We start from the raw sequence: 17929 nt of genomic DNA on the forward strand, positions 1-17929 counted from the left end.
CCTGTATATTTATTTATTTGTGCAATGTTTGTCGGATACAAGTATCCGACAAACATTGCATAAATAAATAAATAAACCAGGTTGTGGGCTCATGAGGAGACCAGTCCCATGTTAGCAGACCACCAGATTTCGTAATTGAACATTCCCAAGCAGTGGTTGAGCGCACCACAACCCGATGTTTGTTCTCACAGCTTAAACCTGGATCCATATTCTACAGATTAAACTAAGTCAAATATCCCGATGAACATTATATAGAAAAACTTTTATTTTGGATAAATAATACATGATATATGTGAACAATCAGAAAATCAGAACGTATCGAAACTTTCTACTAAAACTTCCTCTCCTGAAGAACCATTGAGAGTAACAATGGGGAAACACGTGTCGAGAGAGAGAATTATTTGATTTATCTTGAAGAGAGAGAGAATTATTTGATTTATCTTGAAAGAGCAACTTATGAAAATATTTGATTTATTGAAAGAAAAAGAGAAATATCTGAGAGAGAGAATTATTTGATTTATCTTGAAGAGAGAGAGAATTATTTGATTTATCTTGAAAGAGCAACTTATGAAAATATTTGATTTATTGAAAGAAAAAGAGAAATATCTGATTCACTGTACTTTATGAACTACTTTATACTGGTGTGTAGCTTTATTTGGAATATGAATGTTCTCTTTTTTTGAAATCATAAAAGGAAAATAAAAATTATTAGTGTGAGAAAACACTAATAAAACCTACAAGACTGTTAAAGACTCGCCTTTATATATTCATTCAAAGGAGTTAGCGCATTTGAGTTCATCTTCCCAAAATCTCTTTTTTTCTTTCTTCAGGTTGTGGGCGAGGACTGTAACTTCCTCTGGTGACCCCTTGCACGGGGTCACCAGAGGAAGTTAGTTTTCTTTTCCTGCAGCTGTGACCTGTATCAAAGTCCTGCTGTATACAAGTAGGGGGGCACAGCCAGCAGAGCGCTCATGGCGGCAATGAGTTTTTTTTTCCACATTTTTTTTTAAAAGTACCCCAGCGCCGAGCATTCGTTTGGGGTTTGCTGTGGCTGATTCTGGCTGGATCCCGAGATCCGGCTACATATCTGGTGCCGGACCTCGGATCCGGCGAGACCCGGCCCAATGACCAGTGCTGGGCATACAACAGAACAGATATACAGTGGGGTAGAATACAGATGAGGGGTATAGCTGTATACGGTTGCAGGGAGGAGAGGGTCTAGCAAGTCAGGTGGCAGGGGTCCACGTGATGGCATAGATGTTGTGTTACTCTTCATCTTTCATCTTTAGTGAAGTTGTTACAGCCAGATTTCGGCATCCCACTCTCTGGCATCGTTGGCGGTTACAGCCGCGGATGCGATTTCATACTACCAACAGGGAGCCTCCAGCTCGGAGGAGCGGTCTAGTGGTTCGTGAGAAGGACGAGAGCGAGACTCCTCCTTCCACTCCGGAAGTACGATATGAACCAGATTTGGCAGGAGTACTACGCGTTGCTACGATTCATCACTGCTCCGCTCCGTGAGTTACTGAAACTGCGATACCCGCCTCTCATTGAGTTAGATTTAGGGAAGCCTTTCTTTACTTTACTCTGCTTACATTTCCTGCAGGACTTTCCTCCATATACCCCTATTCAGTCCGACCCAGCCGCTCCACCCGGCACAGTCTTACGGACGAAATTCTCAGCGGTCTTATTACCCTTTGGTCGATCCCGCCTCGACACTTCCCTCGAACTCCCAAGACTCAACACGTGATCTCTGCATCCTTGACTATTCAACAGGTAGGGATCTAAACATTCAGGCTTTGCCCCCCTTCACTTCTCTTCTCACAAAACTTTATGCAAACACTTCCCTTCTGTTTTTCTTTAACCTATATTAGATCGGCCCGCATCACCAGCCACCAGAGACTCTCCATAACACTCCTTGGGATTCTCCCACAGGTACATCTCACTCATTCAACCTTGAGTAACCATAAGGCGAAGGGTGCTACAGATAGTTAATTCTACCTATTCTATTCCCACAGAAGAGTCTCACCCAAGCCAATTCATCGCGATTCCATCTGGTTAAACTTCCTACTCCAGTCGTGAGGGAGCTACGTGAACCACCTACAGGACAACATCCGCACCAGGTTTTTGTCCCTCTAAGAGGGTTTCCCGGAGAACCCCTTTCTAGCACCTGTGTTGGAAGGTTGGGGAAGGGGTCTCTGGTAAACTTTCACTCCTTCAGGAGATACCGAAGACAAGGTAGGACTTTTCCATTGTTGCCTGCAAAGTGCTTCTGAATTGTATCGGCAGTCGTTACAGATAGCAACGCCTAAAAGGGTACGTGTTCAAATTAACCTGAATAAGCATTTCAGCTGGCAACAATGGAACAACAGATACAGCAATTAGTCGCAGCGACGCAGAACATGTCTGCTGAGGTGCAATTACTGAAACAGGAGAACGCCACTCTTAAACAACAGGTAGGGCGTTCCCCTCAGAGTTCAGAGGTACCCCCGGGGCCTTTACCAGGAGGGCCCTTTGACGGCAATCCACATGCCGTGAAAGAGTTCCTGGAATCTTGTACGGTCCAATTTTCATTCAAGGCAGCCTTTTTCCCCACTGATAGGGACAAAGTAGGGCACATGATTGCCCAAATGACTGGTGCCGCTCTGGCCTGGGCCACCCCATTAGTCACCAACAACAATCCAATCCTTGATTCATACCCTGCTTTTTGTAATAGTATCCGAAGCATGTTCAGCCGACAGGAAGTAGTAGTTGCCTTCCAAGAGAAACTGTTAGATTTAAAACAGGGTAGTCAGGATATACTCACTTATATAACAGCGTTCAAAAGAATGGCTGCAGATACCTCTTGGGCCGATGACGCCCTAATGACACTATTTAGACGTGGTCTGTCAGAAGACTTAAAGGACGAAGTGTCCCGTGTTTCCAGACCAACGAACCTTGCAGAATATATTGCCTTGGTTATGCAAATGGATTACTGTCTTCAAGAGAGGAACAGAGAAAGACGTAAGGGAAAAGGGGCTCGAGCTCATGTAGAGGTATTTACCTCCCCTAAGTCAGGCCCTTCAGACGAACCCATGCAATTAGGCACAGCTAGAGGTCCATTAACCCCAGAAGAACGAGCCCGAAGAAGAACACTAGGCTTATGCATGTATTGTGGGTCTAATAGCCATACTATTAGGGAATGTACTCTGATCCCTCCTAGGAAACTGGGGCAGGGAAACGCCAGTACCCGACCGTAAAAGGGACGGCGGCATCGGGTCCTTTCACTACACATAGTCCCTCTTCTTACATATCCGGTGGGTTTTCCGCCCATTCATCAGAGAGCATCATGATCAGTTTGAAAATCTCTTTATCCTGGACTTTATCCTGGAACAACACTTCTTTACTCAATGTCCCTGGCCTCATTGATAGTGGTGCCGCAGGAAATTTCATAGATGATACCTGGGCACGCTCTCGTAACATTCCTCGTACCTCAAAAAAATGCCCATACCTGTGGAAAGCGTGGACGGGAGTCCGCTCACATCAGGACCCATTAAGGATCAAACCTTGCCCTTGTTGATGGTGGTTGCTTCACATCAAGAGAATATAGAGTTTGACATAATCAAGACAGCCCACTACCCAATCATTTTAGGGCTGCCTTGGTTAAGACACCATAATCCCTATATTAACTGGGCAGCAGGCACACTTTTTTTGGGGTCCGAACGATGTGTACAACATCACCAATTGGTAAACTCCCCCAAGGTAGAGCAGATTCCAGATACCGGGATCTCGACTACTGTAGTCAACGAGATCTCTTCCTTGCCTCCAGAATACGAACGGTTTCGTCCTGTATTTTCTCACCCAGAGTTTTCAGAACTCCCACCTCACAGAAGGGATGATTGTGCCATAGACTTAGTCCCAGACACCCCCCTTCCTTTTGGCAGGATGTATATTCTGTCGGCAAGAGAGAAGGAAGTTTTAAAGGAGTACCTACACACCCATCTCAAGAACGGATTAATTACAGAATCCACATCCCCGGCAGCCGCTTCGCTTTTTTTCATTCCAAAAAAAGACACATCGGAACTTCGCCCTTGCATAGACTTCAGAGGGTTGAACAAAATAACCATTGCAGACAAATATCCAATGCCCCTTATCCCAGACATACTGGAAGCGGTGCAAGGGGCCAAATTCTACACCAAATTGGACCTAAGGGGGGCGTACCATCTGATTCGCATCAAAGCTGGCGACGAGTGGAAAACGGCGTTCAGAACACCCTTCGGTCATTTCCAGTATAAAGTCATGCCCTTTGGGCTTATGAACGCTCCAGCAGTTTTCCAAAGATTTATGGACCACATCTTCTCAGATATTAGTCTTCATTATGTTATTGTTTACTTAGATGACATTTTAGTTTTTTCTTCCTCTTTGAAAGACCATCAGTCCCAAGTGAAGGAGGTCTTAAACAGATTGCAGGAAAACCATTTGTATTGCAAATTAGAAAAATGTGCGTTCCATAAGACCACCATAGCATTTCTGGGATATATTCTCTCCCAAGAAGGGATTGCTATGGATCCTGCAAAAGTTTCCGCTATCACGGAATGGCCTCCTCCTCGTTCTATCAAGGAGATACAAAGATTTCTAGGTTTTGCCAATTTTTATAGGCATTTCATTCCACACTTCTCTTCTTATACTAAACCCATCACTCAATTGCTAAAAAAAGGCACCCCATATCTTTGGAACTCCGAGACACAGGAAGCATTTGACCACCTGAAGACTCTCTTTACCCAGGCTCCGATACTTAAAGTCCCAGATCAACAACGTCCTTTTATTGTAGAATCGGATGCCTCGAAATATGCCCTGGGAGCGGTTCTACTTCAATCGGACAGTCATAATACTGAAAGACCTGTAGCCTTCCTATCCAAGACCATCTCACCGGCAGAAATCAATTATACCGTCTTAGAAAAAGAACTTCTAGCCATCAAGCGGGCTTTTGAAGAATGGCGACATCTCCTTTTGGGAGCACGATACCCTATCGAAGTAAGAACTGATCACCACAACCTTCGTTCTCTTCAGTATGTACAAACCTGCAACAGCCGACAAGCACGATGGGCACATTTTTTCTCACCCTATCAAATCAAGTTCTCCTTCATCCTGGGAAATACCAATCTCCGGGCCGACGCTTTATCCCGCAAAGATCCTGCGGGGAAAATCCCCTTCCGAGCAGAACCTATGTTTCCAAAGGCTGTCTTTGTTCCAGTAGTCCATCACTTCTTGCAGACACTGGAGGACAAGACTAAGGATCTGCTGACAGCAGAACCAGAACATGGTCTCATTAGGGGATTGACAAGCAGTAGAGGACTCCTATTCAAAGGGGAACAAGTGTACGTCCCGGATATAACTCTCCAAAAAGAAGTATTGAGACTTTGTCACGATTCACTTGCAGCTGGTCACCGAGGAATCCTCAACACTCTCGAATTGGTTCAGAGGCATTTTTGGTGGCCTTCAGTCCGTACTGATGTCCGGGATTATATTGCGCCATGCACGATATGCCTTCAGACTAAATCTCCCCGGAGACCACCTATGGGAAAACTGGTCACGACCCCGATTCCAGAGAGACCATGGCAAATAATTACAACAGATTTCATTGTGGATTTACCGAGATCGGAAGATTGTACCGCTATCATGGTGACCATAGATACATTGACTAAAATGGCTCATTTTATACCTTTGCCTGCAGTTCCTTCAGCAGCACAGATGGCTCACATATTTTTGGAACGCATTTTCTCTCTACATGGCCTTCCGGATACTATTATTTCGGACAGGGGCCCACAGTATACTTCCAGATATTGGAAACAACTATGCTCCCTTCTAGGGATATCCCGAGCTTTGAGCTCTGGGTTCCACCCGCAGACCAATGGTCAGACGGAGCGCCTCAACCAGACACTGGAAGGGTATCTTAGATGTTATGTCTCCTCTGCACAGGACAATTGGAAATGCCAACTGGCGTTGGCCGAATTTGCTTATAATAATGCGGCACATTCGGCTATCAAAGCAAGTCCTTTTTTCTGCACCTATGGCTTTCATCCTACGGTTTTCCCGGTTGCCACATCACCAGACGCACAATTCCCGGCTCTAGAGAGATTGGTGGACGCCATCCAACAAGGACATCGGACTGCTCACCTGGCTCTTCAGGAAGCCCAGACTCGCAGTAAAACTCAAGCTGATAAGCATCGTTCTCCAACTCCACAATTCCAGATTGGTGGACAGGTCTGGTTGGCGAGCAAATTCCTACCTAGAAGGCATGTCCCGTCCAAACTGTCTCGAAGATATTTTGGACCATTTCCCATAGTGGCTAAACGGGGTCCTGTGGCCTATACCTTGCAGCTGCCCAGATCCTGGAGCCGTATTCATCCGACTTTTCATGTCTCCCAATTGAAGCCGGACGTACGGAACCGCTTTCATCGTACAGCGGTATCCGCCCCTCCGCCGATGATGACCGATGCGGGTCCCGAATACGAGATCTCGGGTATCTCTGACTCTCGATATCATCGTGGTGTCCTTCAATACCTGGTGGACTGGAAGGGTTATTCTCCTTCTGAAAGGTCGTGGGAGCCGGCTTCGGCCGTTCATGCTTCACGATTGGTTCGCTCCTTTCATCTTTTTCATCCTGACAAGCCTGGTTTTGCTTCTTTGGGGAGGGGGTATACTGTTACACCCAGATTTCGGCATCCCACTCTCTGGCATCGTTGGCGGTTACAGCCGCGGATGCGATTTCATACCACCAACAGGGAGCCTCCAGCTCGGAGGAGCGGTCTAGTGGTTCGTGAGAAGGACGAGAGCGAGACTCCTCCTTCCACTCCGGAAGTACGATATGAACCAGAGTTGCTAGGAGTACTACGCATTGCTACGATTCATCACTGCTCCGCTCCGTGAGTTACTGAAACTGCGATACGCGCCTCTCATTGAGTTAGATTTAGGGAAGCCTTTCTTTACTTTACTCTGCTTACATTTCCTGCAGGACTTATCTCCATATACCCCTATTCAGTCCGACCCAGCCGCTCCACCCGGCCCAGTCTTACGGAGGAAATTCTCAGCTGTCTTATTACCCTTTGGTCGATCCCGCCTCGACACTTCCCTCGAACTCTCAAGACTCAACACGTGATCTCTGCATCCTTGACTATCCAACAGGTAGGGATCTAAACATTCAGGCTTTGCCCCCCTTCACTTCTCTTCTCACAAAACTTTATGCAAACACTTCCCTTCTGTTTTTCTTTAACCTATATTAGATCGGACCGCATCACCAGCCACCAGAGACTCTCCATAACACTCCTTGGGATTCTCCCACAGGTACATCTCACTCATTCAACCTTGAGTAACCATAAGGCGAAGGGTGCTACAGATAGTTAATTCTACCTATTCTATTCCCACAGAAGAGTCTCACCCAAGCCAATTCATCGCGATTCCATCTGGTTAAACTTCCTACTCCAGTTGTGAGGGAGCTACGTGAACCACCTACAGGACAACATCCGCACCGGGTTTTTGTCTCTCTAAGAGGGTTTCCCGGAGAACCCCTTTCTGGCACCTGTGTTGGAAGGTTGGGGAAGGGGTCTCTGGTAAACTTTCACTCCTTCAGGAGATACCGAAGACAAGGTAGGACTTTTCCATTGTTGCCTGCAAAGTGCTTCTGAATTGTATCGGCAGTCGTTACAGAAGTATTCTGGGAACATTTTGATAGTACAGGCTAGGGTTCAGTAATTGACAGTTATGCACGTAACTTCATTCAGTCTAAACATTTCGTATTTCTAGCCGAGGCTGCAGAGACAGTTTACTGTTTTGGGGAACACAGGGCACTGGCACAGGGAAGGATATTATGTTCTAGCAGGGAGACATTCCAACTAATGTTATCTATTTGCTGCGTTCATGGGCTAAGGGTCAGACAGTTCTGTAGCAGAGAAAATACCATCTTTTATGGAGGAGCACCGTTGCATATAATTCTTATTTAACTGGCTTCTATAACAGCATTTGCAAGACAGGCTGGCACCTGGGTTGCTGATTAGTCGACCCTTATGTACAGCTTCAAGGCTTCACAAAATAAGGGAAACAATGTATTTCTGCAGGGTTTCACATTCCTGCCTACATTAGCATTCAAAGTTCAAGCTGTGGCCTCGCACCGTGTGTAGATCTGAAGCAAAATATATTTGCAAAAGCGTTTAGGAAAGAAAAACGGCAGGCAATTACAAAATGGACTCCCAATGGTCACATTCAGGTTTCATGGCTTGCAATGTATGTCACATGATGCGATTCGCTTCTGGCCAACATACTATTCATAGCATTCGTGCTGTACGATTGCATTACAGTTTTTCAAACCCTCCTTTTGGCCATAAGCCAATAGTATCATTCAAACATTGCATTATCATCGGACCAAGTATCACTTTCCGAACTACCCAAGTCGCTATCATAATCATTATCAGAAATATTGATTGCCATAAATTCTTTCATTATTTCATATCACTCAAAACCTGGCTCTTCACGTGGTAACTAGTAAGACCAGCCAAAGGGGCACGCACACAACTATAACAACTATGAACGTAGAGAGAGACCTACCCGGACCCACAGCAAAGGGGAAAAACCCTCAGGAAAATATCCAACAAAATACTAAATGACTAACCCGGAGTCAGCCGCAATACAACCAAAGACCGTATACATAGCAAGACAAAGACAGAAACACTAGGACGAATCATCAAGAGGACCATGACCTTAAACCATAGCCATTCCCAACAGACAATAAGGACAATAGACAGAGAGGGTAATGAAGCTCTACACCACGATCCCCCTACCCGGTGTGTGAGAAACAAAACGCTTCATCATTACACAATGTCCACCTACCACACAGCGGAAAGCACAATGCCCCATCACAAAAACTACAACTAACAAGATCCCCAAGGATGTTCACCCAACAGAAACCAATGAACCAACAGAAAGACAGTCATGACAAGAGGAAACGCACAACTGAATACACAGGATCACCAAGACGGAAGCACTAGAACACCACATCAACACCACTCCGACCCTGAACCCTTCAAACCTCAACTGACCAGTGTCACGCCAGATAACAAGAGAATAGAGATATTACCAACCCAGCCCCACACCAGAAGAAAGGTTCAGACTCACCTATCAATCCAAAAAATACTCACTATGATACAGTGGGATCAGCGCAGCAACAACAATGCGAGTCGGCCCATGAGGAACCAGCATCAACCCAACCCACTGGGATACATCTCTAACGGAATCAGAAAGTACCTGAATCAGGACATATGACCCCACTAACCCAACCACCAACCTTCTGCATACTTAAACCACACAAAGCCACACAAACATCTCTCTCCCAGCAATCCGCACGCACTTTACCACACCGCATCCACAACACATAAACATCACCTACAGCACTCGAGGTCTTGTCCGATCCGATACTAGCACCAAAGCTCAGCACTCGGTGTATACCGAGCTGAAGCTGCCAACAGCACATCACTTCTCCCACTCTCCTGCTCCCCTCCTCCAGACTAACCATACCCATCCTTCCTATTTACAGATCCGCCAGAGTGCTTGGGGACCAATTCCGTTGGTGACGGTGCCCTATATAAGTACCTTTAACATAACATAACATACCATAACATTAGTACTCAGTCGATAGCGCTAATATTAGCATCAATGAGGGTTTTTTGCAGAAGAAAGGAATAACCAAGTAGAACTGGCGATTGTAATAATGTGAGTTGGAATTTGTATTTTAAGTGAATTTTATAATGATTTAACTTGATGTGATCAATTTGGAAATGTTTATATCGAATCTATCTTTTTGTTGTTGTTGGTGTAAGGTCAATGTATAACCATGAACCAGGCCCTGTTCCCCTGGCAATCGCATTGCATTTGATGCTTGAACGGACAATCCGGAGCTCCTGCGGGTGGTGGGGTGGGGTGGGGACAGGGGTGCCCTCTAATCTTTTGCTTAGCCAAGCACCTACACACATTCACTCACTCATGCGTCCAGGTTTATTGTTAAAGTGAGGGTTTCGTTGTGTTCCAAGAATATTAGTTTTGAAGGAGTCCACACAACACTGCTTTGGTCGGCACACTGTGTCCTGTACATAATCACGTTTTCACAAGCAATTTGGAGTAGAAGACTATGTGATGCCTAGTTCTTTGCAGCCTCATTCACGCCCATTAAAAAGGACCTGATGTCATTTTGTGCTTTCTTAACAGGTCACGGCTCCATATCTCCATATTGGCGCCATTTCAGCTATGACCCTCATGTCTTGGCCAGTGGCTCTTTACTTTGTGAGAACGAGCAGGAAAGGTAGGCCCTGCATGTGTGATAATGTTTCAGGGGTGTGTTACAGTGGGCACTTGATGGCCAGGCATGACAGCTTTCTCATTCTGCATGTAAAACAGGAATATGCAAAATGTTTTTTAAAGCAAGCACTAATGCTATAAGGTGATTTTATATTGCTTTAGCTAGAAACGTGGAATGGAAGTAACCAGATGTGTAGCCTGATAAACCTAACTGTGTCTTACTATGATCTGAAGGCACGTGTTTTTAGAAACATAGGGGTTAATTCACAAACTAAGTTTTCACTCCTGTGGGTGCGGAGAAAACTCATACACTCCGAGGGTGCCCTGATCCACAAAACTGGTGTATGTGCACCCTGCATTTGAACCAGTGCGTCCACAAAATGTGGGTAGAGGAGGGTCTTCCAGAGATCAAAGTGTACACCCCGATTCATAGAGGGATACATAACATCAGCTGCAGTGTTTCTGCCATTGTCCAGCACTGGCCATGATGTCCCAGGACAGTGCGACAAAGGCGTGGATAGCTCAGGGGCAACGTGCTCGCCTTGGAAGCAAGACGACACGGGACACCACAGGTTCGATCCCCCGGTCTGCGCTTAGAACCCTCTGGGTATTAAGTGCATTATAAATAACCTATCATATCACATGGAATGGGTGATGGAAATAGGTTATTAAACCAACTTCTGATACCAGTCTTTAATCGAAGCGTTCATAGCATTGGCAATGCAAGCACTCTTTCTGAGCTCCGAGGCTGGAGATCTGGGCCTCTGCCAGTGCACTCAGGTTCTTTTACTCATGATGATTATACCCTGACTGGAGACATTTCCATCTCTTTAGGTTTGCCAGTTTTGTTTGCAAAACCAAAAAGAGTAATCAGCTGTTTGTGGCCCCTGGCTACTACAAAAGTCTGCAGGCTCTCTCTGGAGTCCAAGGTTCACTTTTTTTCAGATATAGCAACACGAAGTTTTCAAAACAGATCTCCAGGTTCCACAAAAGTCTCTGAGTCCAGGTTTCTTCCCAGAAGCAATGGTCAGTTTCACAATCTAAGTAGTTTCAGTGTCCTCCCACTTCCTTCTTCTGCTCCCATCTTTGTCTCTCAGAACTCTGGGAGATTATTCAATCATGGTCTCAGGCCTAGGTGCACCCTGAGCCTAGTCAGCAGCAGGGGGCCGGGGGGTCATCAAGCCAACCACCAGATTAGCTTCCACCAGGTTTAAGGCCTGTTTCGTTCCTATGTTGACTGGGTATGATATCATGCTCCTTTTCCTGGTCTACGCGGCCTGACACTGGTTCCCACCAACCCATTCTCTTCTCTCTCCTCCACAATTCGGGATGGTCCCATTCCTGCTTCTCCTCATCTCCTGGCTGCTTTCTCTCTCTACCACCTCATTAATGCCCTGCCATATGCACATACCTCCCACCACCTAATCTCGCTTGTGGGAGGGATATGTTGTGACTGCTCCTTTCTACCTCAATTTCTTTTTGGCTGAAGCTTATCTCTTCTTTCTTCCCCCTAGCTCTTCCTCCACACCCCTCTATAGACCTCTTCACCTGCTTTTTCGTGTGCTCTTTCTCTGCCTTGTCTTTCTCACTCATAGCTTCTTGTTGGCTTTTGTCTCACCTCTTCTGGTCTCTCATTTCCACTCTATTGTTTTCCCAATCCACTCACTTAGCTGCTTCCTCTTCCTCCTTAACTATCACCTCTCTCTGTATGACCACCTCATCTTGACAGGCCACTCTCTTTCTCATTCTCTCTCTCTCTCTCTCTCCCCTCTCTCTGTCTCTGTATCCTCCTCTCTGCAGCCTTATTTCTCCTTCTCCTCGCTGTCTCCTCCTGCTCCAGCCTCCAACCTCCTCCTCCGCCACTCCACTGCTCTCGCCAAATGTCCACATCTACCTAGCAAGTCTCAGGCTTTATATAGGGGCCTGGCGCAACCTCAGGGTCTCCCCTTGCTTCACTACTTTCAGGTGCTAGGGATTCTAAATGTCAGTTTGGTATTGGCTACTATTAATTTGTGTGCAGCCCTCCCACTTCCTAGGAGGATCGGCCCTTGTGCATGTGGAGCCATAGGCCAAGGCTTTACTTAGGGAGGGCTCCATCCTGGATCTTCAGAGTATGCATGCTCTGGGATAGCCTGCCACAGTGGAGTCCAGCATTCCACAGTTCTCACGTGTAGCACCCGCTTGCGGGTTGCACCTTGGCAAGTTGGATGATCTCTGAGCATGCTAGCTCGTGACTGTCAATTCTATCTCTCCTATATGGCCCCTGCACCTCTCTGCGTTCCACACGCCGCTGAATGGTCTCCCTGAACTAACGTAAGTGAAGTCCTTTTTCTGGCCCGATGACTCTGATATTTATGGATTCTGCTGTAAGTAGCCTGGGTCCACAGGGACACCTACCCTTCTATCCCCTCATGTCACTCAACAGAACAGATTTACCAGAGAGTCGTTCCCAGAATTATGTAGGTAAGTCCATAAAAGGGGGTGCCTACTGAGTCCGATTCCAGGAGGGAAGCCAAGTCAGCCAGTACCAGACTGTAAGGGGACGCATTTAGTCCCACCCTATGGCATAAGGATGGAATGGGCACCAGTCCAGATCGGCGACAAGAGAATTGAATTGAGGTCTGACAGTACAGTCTGTGGCTTGTGTGGTCTAAGGTGCACTAAAGACAGCATCTAGGTGTATAGCACCTATGTGGAAGCAGATTTTTTTCACATTGCTGTTCAGAGTTTCAGGCCAGTAAGTAAAATCACTGGAGGCAGAGCAGAGTCTCAAAACGAACAAGTCAAGGTGATAGCTACTAAGATCTGAAATCAGCACGCAGAATCATAGTCAGAGCAAAATCCCAAAGCGGGAGGGGTCAAGCACAGCATGTTGTGTTCCATGATTACACACAGTCACCAGAGGCAGAGTGAAGACACAAAGGAAACCATGTATGTAGAATAAACCAGGCAACAGCATAATGGTGGACCACTAATCTTATTGTAGAGCAACGTCCCGCTGCGACTAAAGCTGTTTTCAAATGTCCATGGCAAAAACAGGGCAAGAGATGCGTCACTTCCGTTTTGCCTGTTGGTGCTGTTTGGACCCGTAGAGCTATCACACAGCCACCAGGCTAGCCACCATGGCTGACACAGGACTAGAATACTGGCTGTCTCCCTCACCAAAGCCGTCGCTCCATTGTGTCGGGCAGATAACCACCTGAGGAAGCGCTTCAACAATAAAGGTGCATGGATGTTTTCGAGAGGTTCTCATGTGCAATCTTCTGGTGCATACCCCTTCAAATCTATCAAAAAGAAGGGCTTCCCTATCATAAAGCGTAATTTCAGGATATCCGGAATCTCTCACTCTTCCTGGTTACCAACAAGCATGGGAGCAGGGGCTGGGATAACCTTGATTGTAGGTGAAACTTCTTCTGTAGGAACGTGTGGAACACCAGATGGATTTTCCATTTGCAGGTAATATTTAACTGAAAACTGACAAGGTTTATCACCCGGATCACCATGTAGGTCCCCGCATATTTTGGGGTCACTTTTCTAGATCCTGTCAACTTGAGGGTCTGTGTGGACAGCCACACCTTAGATCGTACCACTAACATTTCGGAGTCCTGCTGATTTTCATCAGCGTGGCGTGTGACAGTCTCTTGAAGGATGTTTAGATGTTTGCAGATTTAGGACTGGATCATTTGTAACCTGTGTACGACCCCATTAGCTGTTGGCATGGGGGAATTCAGTTAGACACGTACTGGTAGCATCAAGGGTGTTGCCATAACACACAGGAATGGTTGAGGGCTTTGTGAATGAATGCTGTTGTTTGTCATATGAAAACTATCTTGTGGGGAGAAGGGAAAGCAGTTGTTCTTATTTTGTGTACAATAGCATCAAAGGTACCTCATATGGTTTGGTTAAGTATTGAATTTGCACGTCAGTGTGTGGGTGGGGCAAGTGGAGGACAAATAAGGGGCAATGGCCAACAGGGCAATTAAGAATGTCCAGAACTTAGTAGTGAATTATGGGCTTCTATCAGAGATGATAATCTCAGGCAATCTGTGAAGATGGAACATTTGCTTTAAAAACAGGAAGGCCAACCTAAGAGTGGTGGGTGGGCTTTGGCATGCCACAAAAGGCCCCCTTATTAGAAAAGGAGTCCACTACCATAAGAATGGCATTATTCGCCTGAATTGCTGTTAGCTCACAATGAAGTCTGGGAATATCATCTCCAGGGGCTTTTGGGGTATCAGTCCTCTGGTGTACCCCAATGTTCTTTGCCCCGGGCACACACAACACAGATGCCTACATATTTCTATACTCTGCCAACTACTTGAAGCCATCAAAACCCGGAAAGCTCAAACTCTGCTGTTTTTCTTTGGAACAGGAGGCTGCTGTAATTCTGTTGTAGGGAGGGTACACATCCCCTTATTACACAGGTATGGCATCATGAAAGGAGGCTCCCTATGTGACATGTATTGATGGACAATGAAAGGCCCATTCTCTTACTTTAGTTAGGAGTTGCGAAGGAGTGCCACAAAATCACTCAAAGTATCCATTGGAAGAACCATCCCAGGTTCCTTACTTGCTACAGTAGTCAAGGCATGAATACTGAAAACTATGTCTGCTTTTTGTTGGCAGTGCCTGGACAGTAAGTGATGGTGAAGTGATATGCAGAAAAAGTAAATGCCGGCGTGCTTGGTGAGCACTGGTAAATCATGACATCTTTAGAGCAAATAGGTGATGATACTCTCTATATGATGTGACAGTATGATAGGCACAAAAAGGTGAGTTTGCATTCTTTGAAGGCCATTCATTCCTTTTCTAAGATAGTGTAATTTCTTTGTCATGATTAGCTTAAAGGAGTATAAGGCCGCTTGATGGACAAAGCTAGTCTGTGGGCAGTGTTGAGATAATATGGCACCCATCACTACATCTGAAGGATCGGCCTCCAGTACAAAGGGGAGTTCTGGGTTTGAGTGTTGCAAAACCAGGGTGGAAGTACACACTTGCTTCAGTTGTTTTAATGTTCTCTGAGCAGTAGGAGATTATATGTGATCTTACCGACCACAACTACAGGGTGGTAAATTTCATCGCGAACAAAACACTGCGCCCAAAGCCCCCCGTTTAAGGCCACCCCATCCTGGCCCATTTTAACCCCTTACCCCCACTACCCTTTATATTTATTTAGTCTTTTCGGTGGTTTTCTGTGTTTTTGTCTGCTCTGTTATGTACCACTCTGTTCTGTTTGCAATAAAATGGCTGGATACCCAATGGGAGTCCAGAGGAAGGCACATCACAGTTGTTATTCGTGAGTAGTGTGAGGGGTTTTGCAGTTTGAGAAAAAACACTTATAAACCTGTGATTATTGGAAATTGGCAAAATCTAGATAGATCTGGACGGCTTTACACTGGTTGGTCTATGGCATTGCAGGACAACCTGTACCATCTTGTTGGCCATGGATATGCTCGTGGGCTTGAAACAAAACCTAAAAATTACATCTCAGTGCTATGGAACATGTATTTTTCCAATTTGGCATATAGATGATTCTACCTACAGATCCCATGGACAGTTCAAACATGGGAAATCTGTAGCAGCAAGGACAGGGTAGAGATGAGTATTTCATCTAAATAGATCACCACAAACTGATCCAAGATCTCACAAAAATGTCATTCATGACCCGGAGGAAGGTAGTCAGGGCATTAGACGAGCCAAAGGCATGGCGTTCTATTTGTACAAGCCCCAGAAATTGCAAAACGTGATATTCTCCTCTAGCCAGGTCCTCATTCTTATCAAATGGTATTCCTTCCTGAGCTCTGATTTGGTAAAGACTCTAACTACCCTCACTTGTTCCAGCAGCACAGAGATAAGGTGAAGGGGCATCTGTTCTTTATGATAACCTTGTTCAGGACTCTATAGTCAATGCACGTCCATAGTTCCCCACCTTTCTCCTATACAAAGAAGAGGGGAGAGGCAGTAGGAGACTTAGAGGGGCTTATAAAACTGGAGCAGAAATGCTTTCTAAAATTGTCCCACAAGTGTCGTCCTTTGGCTACTATTAATGGGTATAAGTGTGCCTGCTTGAAACTTGAGCCTCAGGGATGAGGATGATGGGGCAATCATAACTATGATGCGGGGTAGAACATGTACCCCAGCTGAGTCCAACTCATCCTTAAAATTGCCAAACTCCTGTAGGAGTTTTTGTGGTAGGATAGCAATATCAATAGTGGATTGAATTGGAGCCATAATGGGATACGACTGAGGGGGCTTCTTCAGGATTTGATCTTAGACATCTTGTCAAGCAGTATTCTGAGTCAAAAGGACTTCTTGGGTAGCCCAATCAGTATAAAAGCTGTGCTGTGTCACCCATGAAATACCCAACAAACATCCAACACAAGGGCAGTATCTATCATATTGAAGTTTAATCACTCCTTGTGCTCACCAGCACACACGATTAATTACAGTGCACTCTGTACCTGAATAGGACTGGAAGTCAGCACTTTGGCATGCACTGCTCGAAGAGATTCAGGCCTTGTCTTGGTAATTTGAGGAATTCCCACTCTGAGCCGTAACAATATTGTTGTAAAAAAAAAAACAATGCACCAGAGTCAATGTATGCCTCCAGAAGTATGGCCTCTTCCTGCCTTAAATGTAATAGCACAGACACCTTCATATACATAAATCTTATTTGTGAACCAGTATGTCCCGGCCTGTAATTCTACCCGATGCAGACACCGGGATGGAAGTTGTCATGGAGACTCTAGCAGCGTCCTCCACAAGGCGGACGTTCATGTCAGCATGTTCCACTTCACGTCACATGCTGGAGCTATGCGTGTGACCTCATTACGTTGTCCAAATCACCGCAATCGGGAGATCCTGACAAGGATAAGAACAGCACGGAACAAACCATTGATGAGTCTAAAACCAAATAGGTTGCTTTACTTAAAAAAATATATATATATTTATTTCAATTGTATAGCGTGGAAAAAGCCTGGAGGCATTGTGGCGCTCTTACAGGTAAATATTTATGATAGATGCACGCATATTGTTAGCATTAGGTTACAAATACCGGATATATGGGTGTGCTAGAGCCTTCAGGATTACGGCGGTGGTTAGCGATTAGGAGAACTGCATTTTGAGTGCTTTTCTGAATACCCAGTAAGATCTCTCTGCTCTGAGTGTGGGGGGAAGGGCGGTCCATTGTTTGGCTAATAGGTAGGGGAAGCTTGCGTGCCTGCCTTTGTGTGTTTAACCTTCGGTAGGACTAGGCGGTCAGTGTATGGTGTTCTGGTGGGTCTTGCTGAGTGTGCTTTGACTAGTTTCTGAGAGAGAGATACAGGGTCTGTGGCAGATAGGCAATGTGGGTGATTGAGAGGGTTTTGAAGGTGATGCAAGCTTGGATGGAAAGCCAGTGGGCCTCCTCTCTCGCTTCTGAGATGTGTTCTCTTCTTGGGATGTTCAGCACTGCTCGTAGGGCGTTATTTTTGAGTTTCTTGATGATGCTGGAGGAGGTGCCTGCAAAGAGGACATTGCATTAGTCCAGCTTTGAGCCGATGATCGCTCGGCCCAAAGTTAAGCAGCTGTTTCTGGATAGGATCCGCCTGGCAGCATTTAGGTTGAC

At 45.7% G+C, this 17929-nt stretch overlaps 1 protein-coding gene across 1 annotated transcript in view; it reads left to right on the plus strand.

Moving 5' to 3' along the window:
- GDPD4 (glycerophosphodiester phosphodiesterase domain containing 4) overlaps window positions 1–17929 on the plus strand; it is a 691051-nt gene that overhangs the window by 436780 nt on the left and 236342 nt on the right. Inside the window, exon 7 of the mRNA XM_069639989.1 lies at window positions 10234–10327. Coding sequence (XP_069496090.1) covers window positions 10234–10327 — 94 coding nt within the window. The remainder of the gene's footprint in view (window positions 1–10233; window positions 10328–17929) is intronic.

Source organism: Ambystoma mexicanum, chromosome 7q (assembly GCF_040938575.1).
Source record: "Ambystoma mexicanum isolate Mex_15411 chromosome 7q, UKY_AmexF1_1, whole genome shotgun sequence".
NCBI classification, from domain to species: Eukaryota; Metazoa; Chordata; class Amphibia; order Caudata; family Ambystomatidae; genus Ambystoma; species Ambystoma mexicanum.